This window comes from Lontra canadensis, unplaced genomic scaffold (assembly GCF_010015895.1).
Source record: "Lontra canadensis isolate GAN:19392208 unplaced genomic scaffold, GSC_riverotter_1.0 scaffold82, whole genome shotgun sequence".
Lineage (NCBI taxonomy): Eukaryota > Metazoa > Chordata > Mammalia > Carnivora > Mustelidae > Lontra > Lontra canadensis.
Genome location: NW_022631076.1, coordinates 255,096 through 272,992, shown reverse-complemented (window position 1 = coordinate 272,992; position 17,897 = coordinate 255,096). Strand labels below are relative to the sequence as shown.

The 17,897-nt window shown below is 52.8% G+C and overlaps 1 protein-coding gene across 1 annotated transcript in view; it reads right to left on the bottom strand.

The window, feature by feature from the left end:
- Nucleotides 1-835: 835 nt before the first annotated feature.
- Nucleotides 836-17,897, bottom strand: part of CPLX4 (complexin 4) — a 22,079-nt gene continuing 5,017 nt past the window's right edge. Inside the window, exons 2-3 of the mRNA XM_032882555.1 lie at nucleotides 16,227-16,314; nucleotides 836-1,305 (exon numbers count right to left, since the gene is read on the bottom strand). Coding sequence (XP_032738446.1) covers nucleotides 1,078-1,305; nucleotides 16,227-16,314 — 316 coding nt within the window. The 3' untranslated portion in view covers nucleotides 836-1,077. The remainder of the gene's footprint in view (nucleotides 1,306-16,226; nucleotides 16,315-17,897) is intronic.

The window sequence follows — 17,897 nt, the reverse complement described above, 5'->3', positions numbered from 1 at the left end:
GGGAGAGGAAAACCAAGGAGAGGTAGGGGAGGCAAGCTGGGGAGAAGAAGATGAGGGAGAACGAGGAGAGAGAGAGAGACACATACACACACACACAGAGCAAGACTGATTCAACTTCTCAATGCTCTTTATTGGTCCCCCTGCTTTGTTGTCATTGCAATCACCAACAGACGTCAACGTGGGAAGAGCCACAGCCTTCCTACTTGGCCCCTGCCTCTCCTGTCACCCCCCCCACACACACAATCCATTCTTCACATGGCCTCTAGAATGATGCAAATGGCTGGTGAGTTCCATTCCCTGCCTTCATTTCTCACCTTCATCTCTCATCATATCCCCGCCACCGCCCCTTGGCCTTGAACCTGTCCAAGTGCCACCCTTGATGGGGGAGGATCAGCCCTGTCGAGGTGCCTGGGAGAGAGAGTCAGAGTGATCTTTGCTTGCCATTGAACCTGCCTGGGTTCCCGGTGGGCTCCCTGACCTCCTACATCTTTTTCCAAGGGACTTGGAGTCATGTTAATGGTTGGAGAGGGTGAGACCCTGCCCTCTAAGAAAGGAAGCCAGAGAGGAAATGCCATTTGCTTTCGGTTCTTCCAGGCTGTCCCGAAGATCTCCAAGCAGATACGTGTTCTACGTCACTCACAGATGAAATTTCACACGGAGCCACATTTTTTTTTTTTTAAAGATTTTATTTATTTATTTGACAGACAGAAATCACAAGTAGGCAGACAGGCAGGCAGAGAGAGGGGGAAGCAGGCTCCCTGCTGAGCAGAGAGCCCGATGCAGGGCTCGATCCCAGGACCCTGAGATCATGACCTGAGCTGAAAGCAGAGGCTTAACCCACTGAGCCACCCAGGCGCCCCCAGAGCCACATTTATAACTAAAAGGAGAGTCTGTTTCCTACTGCAAGGTGCTGGCTAAGTGCTCTACCAGAAACATTTAGATCATCAAGGTGTTGTCTACCAGTTTGTGGAGTGCTTTCTAACCACGGTTTTTCTGTGTCTGCTGTGTTTAAGTATTCATTGCTGGCAGTGTTCCTCAGGAGAGCGGTCCCCTTGCCCTTGACCCCGCGCCCTCCCCTCACATCACAGAACACTTCTGCCCTGCCGTCTGCTTCATTTCCGTGAAGGTGGCCTGGGCCTTTTCTTTGATGGTGTCCAAGTCCATGTTCTGGAGGTTCTGTAAATGCCCAAGAATAGAATCCTTGTCTTCCTCCTCGATTTGATCTTCATCCACCATTTTCCGGAGCTCTTCGGGCAGGTCCACATCGTCTCCAGCCATTTGGATCTGGTTCTCGTCCATTTCACTCTGTGTCAAACACAAACACGGAGGAGATGAGCCACTGTCCCACAACCAAGCCACCCACAGAGTCAGAGTAGCCGCCAGAGCACCGGTGGGGGCTGAACGACGGGGACGGCGTCTCTCTCCGGCTGGTGGCGGGGGCTGCGGGTCGTGGTTCACATGCCCCCTTCCACTGCACCTTGGGCCGACCAGATCTTTCTACAACAGTGGTTCTCAAAGTGTGGTCTCTAATGCTGCTGGAACACGGTAAAAAGACGGATCCTCGGGTCCCCAAACCAGCGGAATCAGAAACTCCTGGGCGGTGCTCAGCGATCCGGGTTATAAGAATCCGTCCCCTCCAGCCCGCCAGCAAAGCTTGAGAACAACACCCTGTACACTCCGCCTCAGGGCAGCTGTGCAAGCTTTGCAGTCTATCAGCCCCAGGCTGTGACTCAGTGGTTCCCGTGGGCAGGTCCCGCCCTGGAGGGTGGGGTCTGGTCTCACAAGGCCTGGCCAGACCACAAGCCAGACCACATTCAGTCACCGTGGCAACTTCTGCTTGACCTTTGCCCCTTCCCTCCCTCCATTTAGACAGGGGGCCCCTTGTGGGGCACAGAATCCGTTCAACCCCACAGGCTCCGTACCTGGAAGCAAGTCGGGCACATGGTGCCTGTTTATTAAGGGACTCGCCGGGGCGTGGCTGTTCCCAGCACCCTTCCCCGCGCCTGCCCCCGCCGCTGTCTGCCCCTCACAGAGATCAGGCTGGGATCCCACCAGTGACTGCTCCAGAATTTCATAGTGCGTGCTGCGTGGTGTTAGATATTCCTTTACCCCTTTGGCTTCAAGCCTTTGTTTCTTAAGGAGAGAGGAGAATCTACAGAAGTTTCTCTGGGAGGGGCACCTGGGCAGCTCACTGATTAAGTATCCGACTCTCGATTTTTGGCACAGGTCATGACCCGATGATCTCAGGGTTGTGAGATTGAGCCCCACATCGGGCTGCACACCCAGCTTAAGCTCTCTCGTCCCTCTCCCTCTGTTTCTCCCTCCTCACTCCCTTTCTGAATGAAAAAGTTTCTCTGGGAAAGGTAGGGATAGTGTATATCCCCACGTGGCCCTATCAGACGATTTCTGAGGTCTGGTTGTAACAGGAGGCACACAGGGCTCCAGGGGCCCAGAAGCTTACAGAGCGTCAGAAAAGCAAAGGGTCGGGAAGATCTCAGCAGACTTTGGGGCTCGCCCACCTCCATGTGCTGCAGCCAAAGCGTGTGAAAACTCTCATCAAGATAAAACGATCGCCTAGTTTTAATCAGACCCTCATTGATCTGATTTTAGAAAGATCTTAGGGCCCCTTGGGTGCTAGAGTCAACACCTAGAGGAAAATATGAATTCCCCTTGCCCGGGTGCTGAGTAGAAAAGGCTATAAATAGGAGCGCCTGGGTGGCTCAGTGGGTTAAAGCCTCTGCCTTCAGCTCAGGTCATGATCCCAGGGTCCTGGGATCGAGCCCCACATCAGGCTCCCTGCTCAGTGGGAAGCCTCCTTCTCCCTCTCCCAGCCCCCCTGCTCTCTCTCTCTCTCTCTGTGTCTTTCTCTGTCAAATAAATAAACAAAATCTTCAAAAAAAAAAAAGGCTATAAACAGACATTGGTTGTCTCTGGGTCCAAAGAGCGAGTCAGGGTAAGGGGGACACTCTATTCTCCATCTGTAAAGTGGCTCTCCAGGGCCTTCTCCAGCCCTAGGGCCCCGTGGTTCCCCTCAGAGCTCCTTCTTTTGGTTGGGTCTCTGGTTCCCTGGGCGAAGTGACAGCAAGCCTGTGTGGGAGGCAGGATTCCCATGCGGGGGAGACATACCCCTTTGGGATGTACGATCCTCGATCCTCGCACAGACCCTCCACAAAGGCCCCTGGGAGGGTCCACCCTCCACCACAGCCTGCTGAGGGAGAGAAGCCTCTCCCTGCACTTGGCCAGGCCTTGGTCCCTCAAAGCGCTTAATGGATTAATTAGTTCCTCGTCAAACTGTTGTGGGGATTAATTAGTTAGTTAATCCTCAGGGCTCCCAGCCAATCTTCCATCTCTATTTCTTTTTTATTTACCTAGCCTAGAGGTTGCCTTTCTTGCTGATCGTTTTCTGGGCAATTTTGCAGGGAGGGGAGGAAAGGCGGGACATCAGCCTGGCAATTCTCAGTTCCTGTCAATGCAGGACGTCTCCCCTCTCTTACGCACCCTGGAATAAAATAAATAATGATTTGAAAAGGCACTCTTGGGAATTCTGGCACTGCCTCCCTTCCCCTCTGGTGGGGAATAAGATTTCTGTGGAGTCCGTGGAGTCCAGACTGGAAGGAGTAGCCTGGAGGGACAGGTAGCTGGAAGGTCGGGGGCCAGCCAGCTGGTGCTCAGAGAGCTGGGCTGCTCCTGAAGATAGTGCTCCCCTGTCTCGCCTTTGGGGGGCCCTGCAGCTTCCTGCCTCTGGGGAGGTCTGGAAAGAGTACCTCCTTCAGGGAGGAGTTTCGGGTTTATTTTCTCCTCATTCCCCTTGCCGAGGGAAGGGAGAGCGTTGGGTTCCATTTTGCCTTACAACTCACGGAGGGGCTCTTGATCGGGACTTTTACCAAACTGTGTCTCAAAGTAGGGCTCCCAGGCCAGCAGCATGGGCTGCTGGGACCTTGTTGCAAAGGCACATCCTCACCCGGAACTGCTGACTCAGAAGCTGGAAGGGCGGGCCCAGCAATCTCCGACTTCTCGAACCCTCCTGGTGACTCTGGTGCGTTTAAGAGGCCCTGCTCCCTTTTTCTTGAAGACAGGACCATAACTTACTTCTCTGCAAGGTTCCAAAACAAGCAGAATGCCTGGCATGCAGACACAGACGGTGAACGTTTACTGAACGATTCCATGAGCCAGTGTTCCGGGACTGCAACGGCCTTAACGATCCTTAAATGGGCAGGTCCACTTTGCTGTAAAGAGCTCTATGTCGCAGCTACTGACTTACTGGCCACTGCCGCTGGGCCAGTGCCCTGGGAGGTCAGTGTTGGCTTGAGAATCAGATTGCCTGAGCGGAAAAGTTACCGCCACCACTTACATGCTGTGTGACCTTGGGCACCTTACATAACCTCTCTGAGTTTTTGTGGGTTTTTTTTAAAGATTTTATCTATCTACTTGACAGAGATCACAAGTAGGCAGAGAGGCAGACAGAGAGAGAGAGGAGGAAGCAGGCTCCCCGCTGAGCAGAGAGCCCGATGTGGGGCTCGATCCCAGGACTCTGGGATCATGACCCGAGCAGAGGCTTTAACCCACTGAGGCACCCAGGCGCCCCAACCTCTCTGAGTTTTATTTCCTATAAATTAGGATTCTACTATTGGCCTTAGAGTTGTAGAAGATTAATTAGATGACACCTGCATTATTTGGAGTGCATGAAGCAGTCACCCCCAGGGGCTGCTCGGGAGCAGAATAACCCTCAGCGCTGGGCTGGGGATTTGTGGCAGACAACCGTGACTCCTGCACATGGCAGTCAGCCTGACCAGAGGCCTTGCTCTCTGGGTACCTTCACCTCTGGCCTAGAAATGCACCTCCTCGCCCCCTGCTTCTTTCACTCCACAGTCAAGTTTCTGGCAGGCTGGGCCCGTTCATTTCCTTTTCGGCACTAGGTCCTCAATTCTGGGACACATCTACCGGGACTCCCTTAGCCTTTGTCATCCCATGTGCATGTTTGTGGGACCCAGAGGATGGCCCAGACTCACGACCAGCCATCCTTTTCCCCCCACCGCTGGGTCTGTCCCTCCCTGGGAACTTTATGTATGCAGAGCCCCTGCCCACCCCTGGAGGCTTAGCAGGACATCGACCAGCAGCTCACTGAACTCTCCAGGGCACTGGCCCCGAGACGAGGCCTGAAGCAGTCTCCACAAATACATTGAGGCAGGGAATTTGGACCTCTGGGAAGCTGGAGTGTGGTCTAAAATAGGGATGTGGGGGGCGCCTGGGTGGCTCAGTGGGTTAAACCTCTGCCTTCGGCCCAGGTCATGATCTCAGGTCTTGGGATCGAGCCCCGCATCAGGCTCTCTGCTCAGCAGGGAGCCTGCACCCCCCCCCATCTCTGCTTGTCTCTCTGTCTACTTGTGATCTCTCTCTGTCAAATAAATAAAATCTTAGAAAAAAATAAAAAATAAAAAATAAAATAGGGATGTGGGCTCTGGGCGGGCCTGTCCCTGTGGCCCTGTAAACTTTGCACCCCCATGTGAAGGAATGTGGCCCAAGGCACACATCTAAAGCATGGGGCCCAAGGCAGGTGGCTCCAACTGTCCCGTCTAAAGGCAGTGTGCAGCGTCGTCATTGGTTAGGGGCCGAGTCCTACAGTCCCCCTCCTAGAAGGACAATGTTACTGACCTCTATCAGCAGCACCATTGCTTCCAGTGATGACCCAATAGCCCTGGGACCCATTTCTCTGGGCTGTGGGTTCCTTATGACTGAGGGCAGGACAACCAGACAGGGCCAGTGAGCAAGTAATTAGAGGACAAAATGAAACCCTTTGGGACCAAATCTGGGCCCCAGCCTCCTTAGCACTGGGGCCTAATGTGGGCTGGCCCCAGGTCCAGAACAGGCCAAGGGCGAGGGTCCTGTTTGTAAAAAGGGGTCTGGGCTTCTAACAGCCTCCTGCAGCGGACTCAGACCGCTCCCCTGCAGGGGTGGCATGCGGCCAAAGACCCGGGTTCGAGCCCCAGCTTTGTCACTCGCCCTCTGCGTGACCTTTGGCAAGTCACCTTACACTCCCCATGCCCGTGGATTCTCAGAGGGTTCCCAAGCAGATGGAGGGAGCTGGGATGTGAGACGGTCTTGTAAGCTTTTAAGCCCTGGACAAGCAGGACTGTGGTTACTCACATTTTTGAGAAAAAAGGGCAGCTCGCCGTCACCATCCCTGCTGAAAGGATCCCTGCGATTGAGAAGGCACAGATAGGGACACAGAGGGTGGAAGAGCACTGGCCCCTTGGGAGAAAGATCCAGAGCAGAGCAAGCCACGAAGAATAGAAGCAGCCTTGTCCCCTTGACCTCCCCAGCCTCCCTACCCACGGGATCTCGTCTGCAGTCCACGTAGCGAACGTCTCACGCACACTTTCTGCTGCCCATTGATGAGTCGGACGGGGGAGGCCAGGGAGGTCTGGACACCGTCCACACGTCAAGGAAGGCAGTAATGCCTCCGCACACCCCCCGATTCGAGTGTAGTTACAGACTATCCAGCACAGCTCCAGGGAGGCAGGGAGGCGCAGGTTGAAAAACAATCCTATCTCAGATGGCTATTTTGTCAAAAAGCTGAGCACGGTGTGAAAGAAGGGAGGTGATCAGGAGGGAGAGAGGGAGGGAGGCGAGCCCGCACGCAGTTAGAGGCCTGACAAGCTGTCCTTTATTCCTGTCTTGGAGGTCTTCTCGTTTCTAGAAATCTTATCCATTTGGGATATTGTTTAATGCAGTTAAGAGCTAATTATTTTTATGCCGGCTGGCCAGAATCAGTTTTAATCTCTTGGTTTTTAACCAGATTTATAATCTTCCTGCCAGCGCTCAAGGCCCCATTATTTAAATCTCCCGGCGCCATGCTCTGGCCATTCCCTGTGACTGATTTCTGACCTTTCACTGAGGGGTAAGCACGACCTCAGGATTCCCACGGTCTGAGCCCTAGATTTTGACAAACCGGCCTTCATCCTGTACCCACCTTGAGCCAGGTTGAAAAACAATCCTATCTCAGATGGCTATTTTGTCAAAAAGCTGAGCGTTCACCGCTGGTTAAGTTCCTAGACAATCAAACTGGGCACGTCGCAAATACCGGCATATCGGCTTCTAGGCAGATTCTATTTGGGCTTTGGTTTGTTTATTTGGTGTTGGTCTACGTAATACCAAACAGCTAGATGGACATAGTTCTTCGACTTGGACGCGCTGATCTAACACCAGCTGTTTCTGTGTTTGTGAGGACCACCGGTCTTCACACCTGCTTATGCAAGGGGGGCTGCACTGGCTGCTAGGGAGGGTGACAACCACCCCTGGCTCCTGTCCTGCAGAAACCTAGGAGACGTGGAAGGGGGAGGGGGAGAGATAAAAGAACACAGCCAGTCAGCAAACCCCTCCGCGGCAAGTCAAAGTGAGCACAGCCTGCTTTGCCAGAGGTAAAGGGGTCTTCAGGCCAGAGCAGGAGCGAGGCTCTGGGGCAGGGGCCTGGGCAATACGATTTTTTAAAAGTTTCCCAGGTGATTCTAGTGTCGAGCAGGACAAGGACCCTTGTCTGGGGCTTGGTGCCTGCATTGTCCCCTACACCGTGCGGTCCTCCCCCATCAGCTATTGGACAGAGGGTGTGGGTCTGACTTCTTCGGCGGAGCGCGTGCGCACCGATAGGACCAGGGAGGAACGGGGTCTCTAGATACCGATTGTGTACATCTCTCACTTCTTTCCTTTGCAGAGAAAGGAGAAGCTTTCTCGAGAAGCTCGTGGGGGTCACTATCCAAGCCTCTCTTTACAGAGGAGGAAGCTGAGGTTCCAAGACTTACATAAGTATCACTCAGCTTGTTCAGGGTGCACAGCCAGCCCCGCCGTGGGGGTAGCAGGAAGATATGGCCAGTGGGGTCAGATCGGCCTGGGGTCTCATCCTGCTTTGCCATTTACAGGTGGCGTGACCTTGGGAAGCCGCTCTTCCTCGCCCCCTAGCAGCCAGTGTTCGTATCTGGGAAGGGGAAATAAGACCGACCTACCTCACCGTGCAGTGAGGTGGTCGGGGTGGTCGAGAGGATTCAGTGAGATTGCCCACGTGGCTAAGGACCACTGCACCAGTTCCCAGGGCTCTCTCCCCTTCCCCAAGTCCCCTCAGGACATTCAGTCCACGGCTCTTTCAGGGACAGGGGAGTAGAAGGAGCAAACTGAACGGGGACAGGATGGGGAGGAGAGGGGGAAGGGAAGGCCCCCGACGCCCCCCCCCCCCCAATGGCCTCCAGCTCTGCCACCAGAAACAGCTGTTCCCAGGGCGGGAGGATTCACTGTCTGGGACCCTGCTGGGCAGCCCCCGAGCTCTGAATCTGAAGGAGGAGGCAAAGAAATGGCCAAAGAAAAAAAAAAGAGGCAACTTTTAAATTCTGTTCTAAGGGAGTTTTCAATGTGATACCTTCAAAGTCGACCCCACTGGTAGATTTTCTTCTACCTTCGTCTTGATTCAGCACGAACGATGCCCTTAATACAGCAGACAAACACCAGGTGTAACTAAATCATAGCGCGGCAGGGGGCACAACATTATTTTTCAATGACTAACCTAGATTGACAATTCCGTTAATAGGATTAGGGTTCATTGTGGAACTGTTTTCTCTTATTAATTTGGCTTGACTTACATATACATTTTGAATTGGCTAGGGAGAAAGGCAAATTTGTTTTTAGAGAAACTTGGGGCTTGACTTAAAACATATTACTTCCCCTATTTGAAGAAATACGACATTTTAATTATAATATAAAGTCACCTTTGGACTTTGTGTACAGTTATGATGTCTAATCCAGACTTGTTCTCTTCATGAAAAGTTATTTTAATATAACTCTTACAGCAGATAAATTCTTTCTGCTGTTTTTGGTACTTTGCTCTTTGGGTATATTTTCCCTCCCCTTTTGCCCAGTAACATCCAATATTCAGCAACCATTTCTTGTGTGTGTGTGTGTGTGTGTGTGTGTGTGTGTGTATGGACACACACGCACATGCACACTTTCTACATGTCGGGCCCCGGGCAAGTCACTGAAGACAAAGACAAACAACTCAGCTCCTTCGTTAAAGAGTCCGGCAGGCGGGAATATTCACGGCGGTGAGTGAGATGACATGAGACGTGCACCCGGGATTATGGGAGCATGAGGTGCGGTGGGGAGAAGAGGGTCACAGAAGGTTCTGTAAGAAGTGGCACTGGGGGGTGCCTGGGTGACTCAGTGGGTTAAGCCTCTGCTTTGGGTTCAGGTCATGGTCCCAGGGTCCTGGGATCAAGCCCCGCATCAGGATCTCTGCTCAGCAGGGAACCTGCTTCCTCCTCTCTCTCTGCCTGCCTCTCTGCCTACTTGTGATCTCTGTCCATCAAATAAATAAATAAAATCTTAAAAAAAAAAAAAAAAAAAGAAGAAGAAGTGGCACTGGCCCGGAAGTCTTCTAGGAAGAGAAGGGCCTTGGAGAGCAGAGTGTAGGGGACAAAGCAGGAGGACATTTCAGTCCAAGCAGGAAGTTAGCAAGAGCAGAGACTGGTAAGATCAGAGCCCCATCACGGCCTCTAGGCCAAGGGATTGGGACTTGATTCTCAGAAATTATGATAAGCCTTTTTTTTTTTTTTTAAACGGGAGAAACAGGATCAGATTTGCATTTTGGAAACCTGGCACTGCCACTTTGAGAGGAGCAAGACTCCACGTAGAAAAGCCGCTGCTGAGCTGCTGTGGGGAGACAGACCTCAGGAGCCCTTGGGGATGCATGGGGGGGATGAGTTCAGAATTATGTAGGAGGTGACGTGAGGGTCACCTGATTTATTGGATGTGAGGCTGGAGGAGGAGGGGAGAGTCAAGGGTGACTTCCGGTCACCGGCCTTGGGTGTGTGGAGGGGTGGGCTGGGGTGGGGGTGGGCACCCCTGGCAATGGGGCCTACCGGAGAAGCAGGTTTGGGGGAAAATGAGCCAATCTGTTCTGGAGAAGAGCTAAGAGGTGCCGAAGCGGAGGCAGACGCAGCAGGAACCGTGGGGAGAAGAGGGGGGCTGCGGGTGGAGGACCGAGAGTCACCCACATGTGGATGGCAGCTGACAGCGACAGCAACATGCCCCCCTTCTCTCTGGGGCAGAGTGTGCAGATTCAGTGGGGAAAAGAGTACACCTGCAATGTTCCAAAATCAGGGGGAGGGTAGGCCATGAAGAAGACATTCAGGGTGAATGAGACCTGGAAACCGAGGACAGAGAGAGAGGGCTGCGGGAGGAGGTGACGGTCACGGTCACGGTGTTTAGCAGGACTACCCGGCATCCGAAGGAGGAAGGCGTCAATGGGGCGGTGGGAGCCGGTCACTTCGGGAAGGTACCTGGAAAGGCCTGTCTTCTCCCAAAGTGCAATCTGCTTGTTTTCGTGGGGGCGAGATTTGACCTTTATAAAGGAGAGACGGCGGAGGGGGAACAGGGGAGACACAGGACAGGGGCAGATCAGTGGAGAGAGACCCCAGCCTAATGCGAGCATCCAGGATTCCTTCAGCTGCGACCCCAAAGCGGGAGGAAAGCCACCCTGCGTGGACATGCGCACAGTTTCCTAGATCCTGTGGATGATGGCATTCGATCGCCGTCCTTAGTGGACGCCTGACGTGATTACTGCAATTAAAAGGGGTCATCCAAAGACACGGGTACAATAAATTGTGTTGTCATGGACAGTGAAGGATGAGCTGGGAGAGGAGGCTTTTACTGTTCCCTAGGGGGCGGGGCCCAAATTGCTCCTTTCCCGAGTCCAAATTTCCTTCCCCTGGTCAGCAATCAGTGAAATGCTTTCACGGGGGACACCAGCCAAATAATTTCTTTAGAAAATACGGTTCTAATTCCAAAATGTGACATAGCTATCCTCATTAGACCTGACAGCTCCCGGGAAGACATTTTCCTCAAGTCTGCTTTCTGTTGGGCCTCGGTAAGGGGAAGGGCCCAGAACCGCCTCCTGCTGGTTGTGTGGCTGCTGGCCGGTGACCCCAGGGAATTGTGAATGAGGCACCCGGGGGGTCATCCCTCGTTAGCGGGAGGACACGGTGAATGTGTCCAACTCCCCGTGGACTGCTAATACCATTAATACGGCTGCTTACCCAATAGGCCCTTGATAAGACAACAGAGGGCTTAGCGGTCTGCAGACCTTGAGGGGAGGGAACGGTGGTTATGAGGAGCCCAGGAAGGGCTTTGCTTTCTGCCCAGCACTGTTTTCTTGTTAGACAGTTGTGTTTGCTCTCGAGTCTACCAGCCTGGATGGAGATACAGTTGAGAGGGGGTGTGGGGACAGCGGGACCCAGAAAGTCCTAGGTGAAGAATCTGGAGGCTGGAGGCCCCCTTGGCCGCAGTGAGTTTTGTGACCTTGGCCAGGTCCCTTGATTTCAGTGAGTTTTAGGATTATGCGTTGATGTACTTTTTTTATATATAAAAAAATTAAGTTTAATAAAAGTTGAAAGACCATTCAGACCCAGGGAGCCAAAGTACTGGGACAGCCCGGGAAGCCACACCTGCCCCAGGAGGAGAGCTTAGACAGGCAGGGGGAGGGGCAGTGGGAGGGGCAGTGGGGGGGGAAGTGGGCGTGCTCCTCATACAGCCCCGCCCACCCCAAGGTTCTTGCTGCTTGTTAATGACTCTACGGTTTGTCCTACCAATGTCTTTTGATGACCTTTTTTTAATAGTCGCCATGCCTTACATTATATCCCCAGGAGTTATCTTTTTTTTTTTTTTTAGGACTTATTTATCTTATATCTGGAAGTTTGTTCCCTTTGACCCCTTTCACCCATTTCATCCTCCCCACCCCCACGCCCCACCCACCTCTGGCAACCACCAGGCTCTTCGTGTCTGACTTCTTAAGATTCCACATACAAGTCAAATCATACACTATTGTCTTTCTCTGTCTGACTTATTTTACTCAGGATGATACCCTCAAGGTCTATCTATGTTGTTGCAAATAGCAAGATTTCCTCTTTTTATGGCATATAAACATATTTAAGGAATAACACACACACGTGCTCACACATGCACACAGACACAGACACAGACACACACACACACACCCAGGATTGCCATTTTCAATGGCAGTAATCAAATAAGTAATCAAATAAGCCAAGTAATCAAGACGCCGAGCCCCACAAAGAGGATATATGTCATAATTTGGGGATCTGTGGCCACATCTCTGGCTTTGCAGTTCCTGGCTGGCCTGGGCCTCTGTCAGCACCCCCCACACCGCTCCACAGGTGTAGCTCTGGCCCCAAGCCCCTCATTCCCTTCCCTGGTTCCCTGGACATATGGCCATGGCCTTGAGGCTTTTCCAGTCACAGCGAGGCCTCTAGGCCCGGCCTGACCTTCCAGGGCCTCCTTGCTCCTGAGGAGAGCATGGAGGAGATGAAGACGTACAAGCTCAAGTCCTATTGTGGTTTTTCAGAAGGCCTTCTAGGGATTCAGCTGTGAGGAGTCCGTCTGCATCATCAGAAAAACCCCTAAGAATTACATACACGTCTGTGTAGCCAGCAGCTCGGCCCCTCCGGGTAAGCTGGCTTCGTAGGAGAATCGAAGAATGGCTTTCAAAGCCCAGGGAATGACTGGCCCCATAGTGGCCATTTCCCCAAAGTCATCCCCTCTCGGGTCCTGCCCAATATTCCAGTGCTTTCATCTTCTCCTCAGTTACTGGGGGTTCAAAATCCCCCTCCATCCTGCGAGCTGGGGAGACAGCTCAGCTCACCCTGGTTGGTTTTCTAGCTCTCCATCTTGGCACAGCGTGGGAGGGTCCTGCTGCTCTGACGCTCCCCTCCCAGCAGGTCCCCACCCGGCCCGCCCCTCTCGGGCAGGCCACCTCCTGTTCTGTGACAGCTGCTCCTAGGAGGGCCCACCATGCCCTTCCCGCTCGCCAGCACGGACACTGCTTTCCAATACAATGCACAATCTGGTCCCTAGTAGCCAACGAATAGACTTCCAAAAAAAAAAAAAAAAAGTCTGGACATTTATTTCTGTTCCCACCATCACTGTCCCTGCTGCAACCCCCAGTCCCCACAGCACTGAGAGCAGCGGCGCCCCCATTACTTCCCTGCGGCTGCGGTGCGCGCTGCGTCTAGGGACAGCAGGGGGCGCGAGGGAGCAGATCCTATCCCTGGTCCGCCCCGCCGCCCCGCTCCCCCGTCCCTCCTCCCCACTCCCCGGCCTGGCGACTGCGCTCAGAAGCCAGGACAGGAGTAGGGGCAGTTCTTGGCCTGGGAAATGTGTCTGTCCCCCAGCGCTCCCTTGTAGGCCTGGGCCTTCGGGAGGCCGACGGGGTGCCCACGGCGGGGACTGGACTTCACCGGCAAGGAGCTGAGGTGAGGCTGGGCCGGAGCCACATCTGGTCATAGGAGGACAAGTGGAATGGGAGCCCCCTTGGTTTTTTAGGATACACTTTCTATTAATAACCGTTTCGTGGATTGTGTAATTGAGTTAGAATCTCCCCAGTTCCTCCGTGCTGTAGAAAGAGTGGGTAATGGTACTGTTAGTATTTTTGCTGTTTCCACCACAGGCCAATCCTGGAAGCATTGTGTAGAATCGATCCATTTTTACCAAATGCAGCCATAATATAAAAGAACGCCAGGGAGGCCTCTGCCTGAAAGCCAACTGCACTGAGGGGTCAAGGGCAGAATGCTTTCAAGTGATAGTCTCATCTATTTCGCTTGTGTTTGGCAGGTCGTAGCGGCTCCCAGGGCTGGGAGTCACACTACCCCGGAGCGGAGAAGCCGCATGCACCTGCTGGGTTCCAGGGTGGGATTCCGCACGTCACTGAAATCCCCAGTCACTGAAATCCCCAGCCGTGCGGGTTGTCCCCAAAGTCTACCTGCAGATTGAAGCCGCAAAAAGCTCAAAGCTGCTCTCAGACTTTGAGACACCTTGAATGCTGAGTAGAAATTGCGGAAGACCTTGGGGTCAGAAGGAGCAGCATTCAAACCCTTTTGTGAGGCAGTCAACGTGCTTTCACGGTTGAGGAGCTTACATTCCCAGCCCGGTTCTATCAGTCAGTGGCTGTGGATGTTTGCAAAGCTCCCCAACCCTTCTGGCTGCAGCGCCCTCCTGTCTAAAAAGAGGCAGTGGCGTTCAGTTCTTAGATGAACTCAAAGTTCTTTTTCAGGGTCCAAGGAAAACTCAGGTGAGGTCTCACATGCCTTAGATAGGGGAAAGGGGCTGATGAGCACTGGGACATCACAATGGGGCTCTGCTGTTAACAATCTGATGACTTTTTCACACTCCCCCCACCGCAGGCGCCCCCCCCCCCCACTGGCTTTAGGGAGCCTTAGCCTGTGCCGACATAGTCCCTGTCCCAACATAGTCCCTGTCCCCTGGCCTGATCCTCTCCAGGGAGGATCTGAATGTGCACATTTCCTGGTGATAATTCTTTCCTCTTCTTATAGCTTCTGTTGGAAACGCTCTACTCTCAAAGGATAACTTGACTCAAAGATTTGGGGATTCATTTTTCTCTGAAGACCATCAAAGCCCCATTGCTGAGCCTTGAGGGGTTCACCGCTGAGGCTCTGGAAAGGAGCAAGACAGCGGGACCCTCATTAGGGAGAAAACAATCAAAAGTTCAGTTGACACAGATTAGTGTGTTTGCCCAAGGTCTTGGAGACCTCTGGCTGTTATTATGAAGGAAGAAGATTTCTGGGCAGAGAGAACCATGGGAAAAATAAGAAGGGGTCATTTATTGAGTTTCTCCCATTGGTCAGGCACTGTACTAGGTTCTTTTCTTTTCTTTTTAAGATTTTATCTATTTATTTGACAGAGATCACAAGTGGGCAGAGAGGCAGGTGGCGGGGGTGGGGGAGAGCAGGCTCCCTGCTGAGCAGAGAGCCCAATGCGGGGCTCGATCCCAGGATCCTGGGATCATGACCTGAGCCAAAGGCAGAGGCTTTAACCCACTGAGCCACTCAGGCACCCCTGTCCTAGGTTCTTTACATCAGCTAAAGGTAACTAGGTTCTGTTACCTCAGACAAAGACACAGGTGTTTTGGTCACGCAGGTGTCACTGTCTCTGTTTTACAGATGAGGAAACTGAGGCTCAGATATATTGAAGAGCCAGCTGAAGTAGCCCTGGAATTGAAACCCGTTCTCCTAAAGACAGCTGGACCCATCCCAAGCAGCTTCGGGGAATCCACCAGACCGTGGGACTGGAGGGGACCGTGTTGCCAAGTGCCCAATGGGAAAAAGCATTAAACCGGAATAAGGGAGGCAAAAAGCAAAGCCCTTCTTTTCAAAATTCCTGGGTCGCAATGAAAATGTTTAACCTTCTCTGTGAGTTTTCCTCTCCTCTCTGAGAGCAGAACCCGCTTCCTGGGGCATCTTAGCGGGGAGTCTCTCCCACAAGTTGAGGTTCTTGAAATCTTCGGTGACTTCAGCATTGACCTTGTAGGGGACAGTGGGGCTGTCTCTCTTTGTTTAGGGCTGGTAGTTTCTGAAGTCCAGAAGGGGACCCACAGGAGCAGAGCTTCTGAGCCCGCTGTCACAGGTCAACACCTCCTCTTCCCAGGTCAACACCTCCTCTTCCCATCGGTAAACCAGCTGCCCGGCCAGAGCCCACAGGTGCTCATTCTGTCCGCCAGCACCAAGATGGACCGATGGAGGACGCCAGGGGATGGCCATCACCGCAACAGAGTCCCCCATTGAAGGAGCGGATTGCTTCTTTGAAATACAGGCAGAGTATAGGGGAAGTTAAGACCTTGGGCTCTGACCTTCTGGCCTTTGGCAGGAGGGACTTACTTTCTTCTGCTTCCTCTTCCACCAAGCAGAGCTCACCACAGGATACCCTTCGGGAAGGATTCAATGAACTGCTACAACCGAAGCCCTCTGAACAGTGCCTGGGGCGTGCTGCTAAAGGCCAGCTCTGATGACTTCCTCCTTGTGTCATTACCCAGGGAGGTTCTAGAGGCTTGACAGAAACTTATATTAAACTGTCACTTAGAGGTACTAGCTCCATTTTGTTGAGAGAAAATGGAAGTTTACAGAGGTTAAATGACTGGAATCTAGTTTTTATGAACTAGTTCAAGGGCCTTTTCACTACACCAAATGCCTCAATTAGGATTAAGACACCTGTGTGTTCGTGTGTGCATGTGTGTGTACATGTGTGCATGTGTGTATGTGTGTGCATGTGCAGGTGTGTGTGTATTCATGACTGGGACCCTTTGCTGATCATCAAACATTCCCCATTTTCTATTATTTAAGAAATCAAATAGGATGTTTACTGTGTTAAGAGCGTCTCACCTTCGGGAGTCTGTACTTTTCTCTGAGATGAACTCTGAGGCATGCCCTCTCTGCTTTTTTTTGTGTAAATGCAGCATCTCTTTCCATCCTAAAAGGAAAAGAATAGAAAAAAAGATCAAAGGACATAGAGGGCTGAGGACAGTCCCACCCCTGTGCAGAGAAGCCAGACGCTGGGATAAACCTTCCTATGTCCCAAACACCTGCCTCTCTATCTGTCATTCTCCGGTCGTAACTCAAGGCAGACCCTTGAATCACAGAGACAGCTTGGGTCTGGGAATCTCCTTAAGACGCAGCCCAGGGGAGGGCACAGTGGTTTTTCCTAATATCTCGCTGACCTTGCAGGGTTGCTCTGAATAGAACTTTCGACCACAAACATCAGAATCACCTGGGCTCCGGGTAAGAATGCAGCTTCCTGGGTGTGACCTTGGACTGACTCATCAGAACCCCTGGGGGCGAGTGATCGGAAGCTCTGTTTTGAAGAAGCTTCCTAAATGGTTCTTAGTCAAGTGAAAAAGCGGTCACAGCATCCAGGGCTGGGGGGTCCTTTAGAGCCACATGGTATTTAGGGATGTAGAGAAAGCTGTTTCCCTTCATTGTCACCCCCTCTGGACCCCAACTTGGGTACAGTGTTCCGTTCCCTGTTGGGAAGGAGGCATCCCCAAACAAGGTAGGGTCGATTCCCATAATGCTCTGGGGATGATCTAATTGGACTCAGGATTAGTCTGGGTTAAAACTGACTCCCTTGGCCACGCTGACCCAGGCAGGAGCAGACGATCTTTGGGGATGTCTGCGAAGCTCACGGGGACTGCCTCCCCTCCCAGTTGCCCACCAAGGTGCATTACGAGGGGCTACGTTTATACACAGGGTCCTGCCCTCTGGTTCTATTGGACTGGCCCCAGCTGGCTAAGTGAAATCTTTCCTCTTGGGAGGTTGGGACGGGGACCGAGAAAGACAGACACTTGCTGGAACAGGTGGACTTGGAGGCCGTGGGCTGCCATGTTCCCTGGGCCACGGGGTCTGGGTGGCATGGCAAGGCGAGGTGACAGCTGACAGGCAGGAAAAAAGCAGCCGTACTGGGGACAGAAGCAATGGCAAGAGCTGAGAAGGAGCTCACGGCTGGCTTCCCACATTATTCTGGTTCCTAGGTTAGGCCCCTGTGAGTCCTCGTGGGGTTTCTTTTTTTGTTTTTTAATACTTATTTTTTACATATTGAGAGAGAGTGAGAGCCGCTGTGCGGGGGTGGGGCAGAGGGAGAGCGAGAGAGACTCTCAAGCAAGCGCTGTGCTGAGCGCGGAGCCTGACACAGCTCGATCTCACGACCCTGAGATCAAGACCTGAGCTGAAATCAAGAGCCAGACCCTTACCTAACTGAGCCACCCCCAGGTGTCCGGCCTGGTGGGGTTTCTGCTGAGGGATTTGGTGAAGCATCGTTGCATGAAGCATTATTTGCATTAAAATAAATTCTGTTTTCATTTTCAGGGGGCTAATTGGTTTCTATTTCTTCACTTCACCTTTTGAAATCCTCTTCCCCAGCACACAGAAGGCTGCCTGCAGGGGGCGCTGATCCGAAGAGATCAGATCAAACTACTGCCCTTGGGGGCCCTGAGCACAGGCCCTCCCGGAGCACACTGCCGCCCCCCCCCCCCCCCCCCCCCCCCCCCCCCCCCCCCC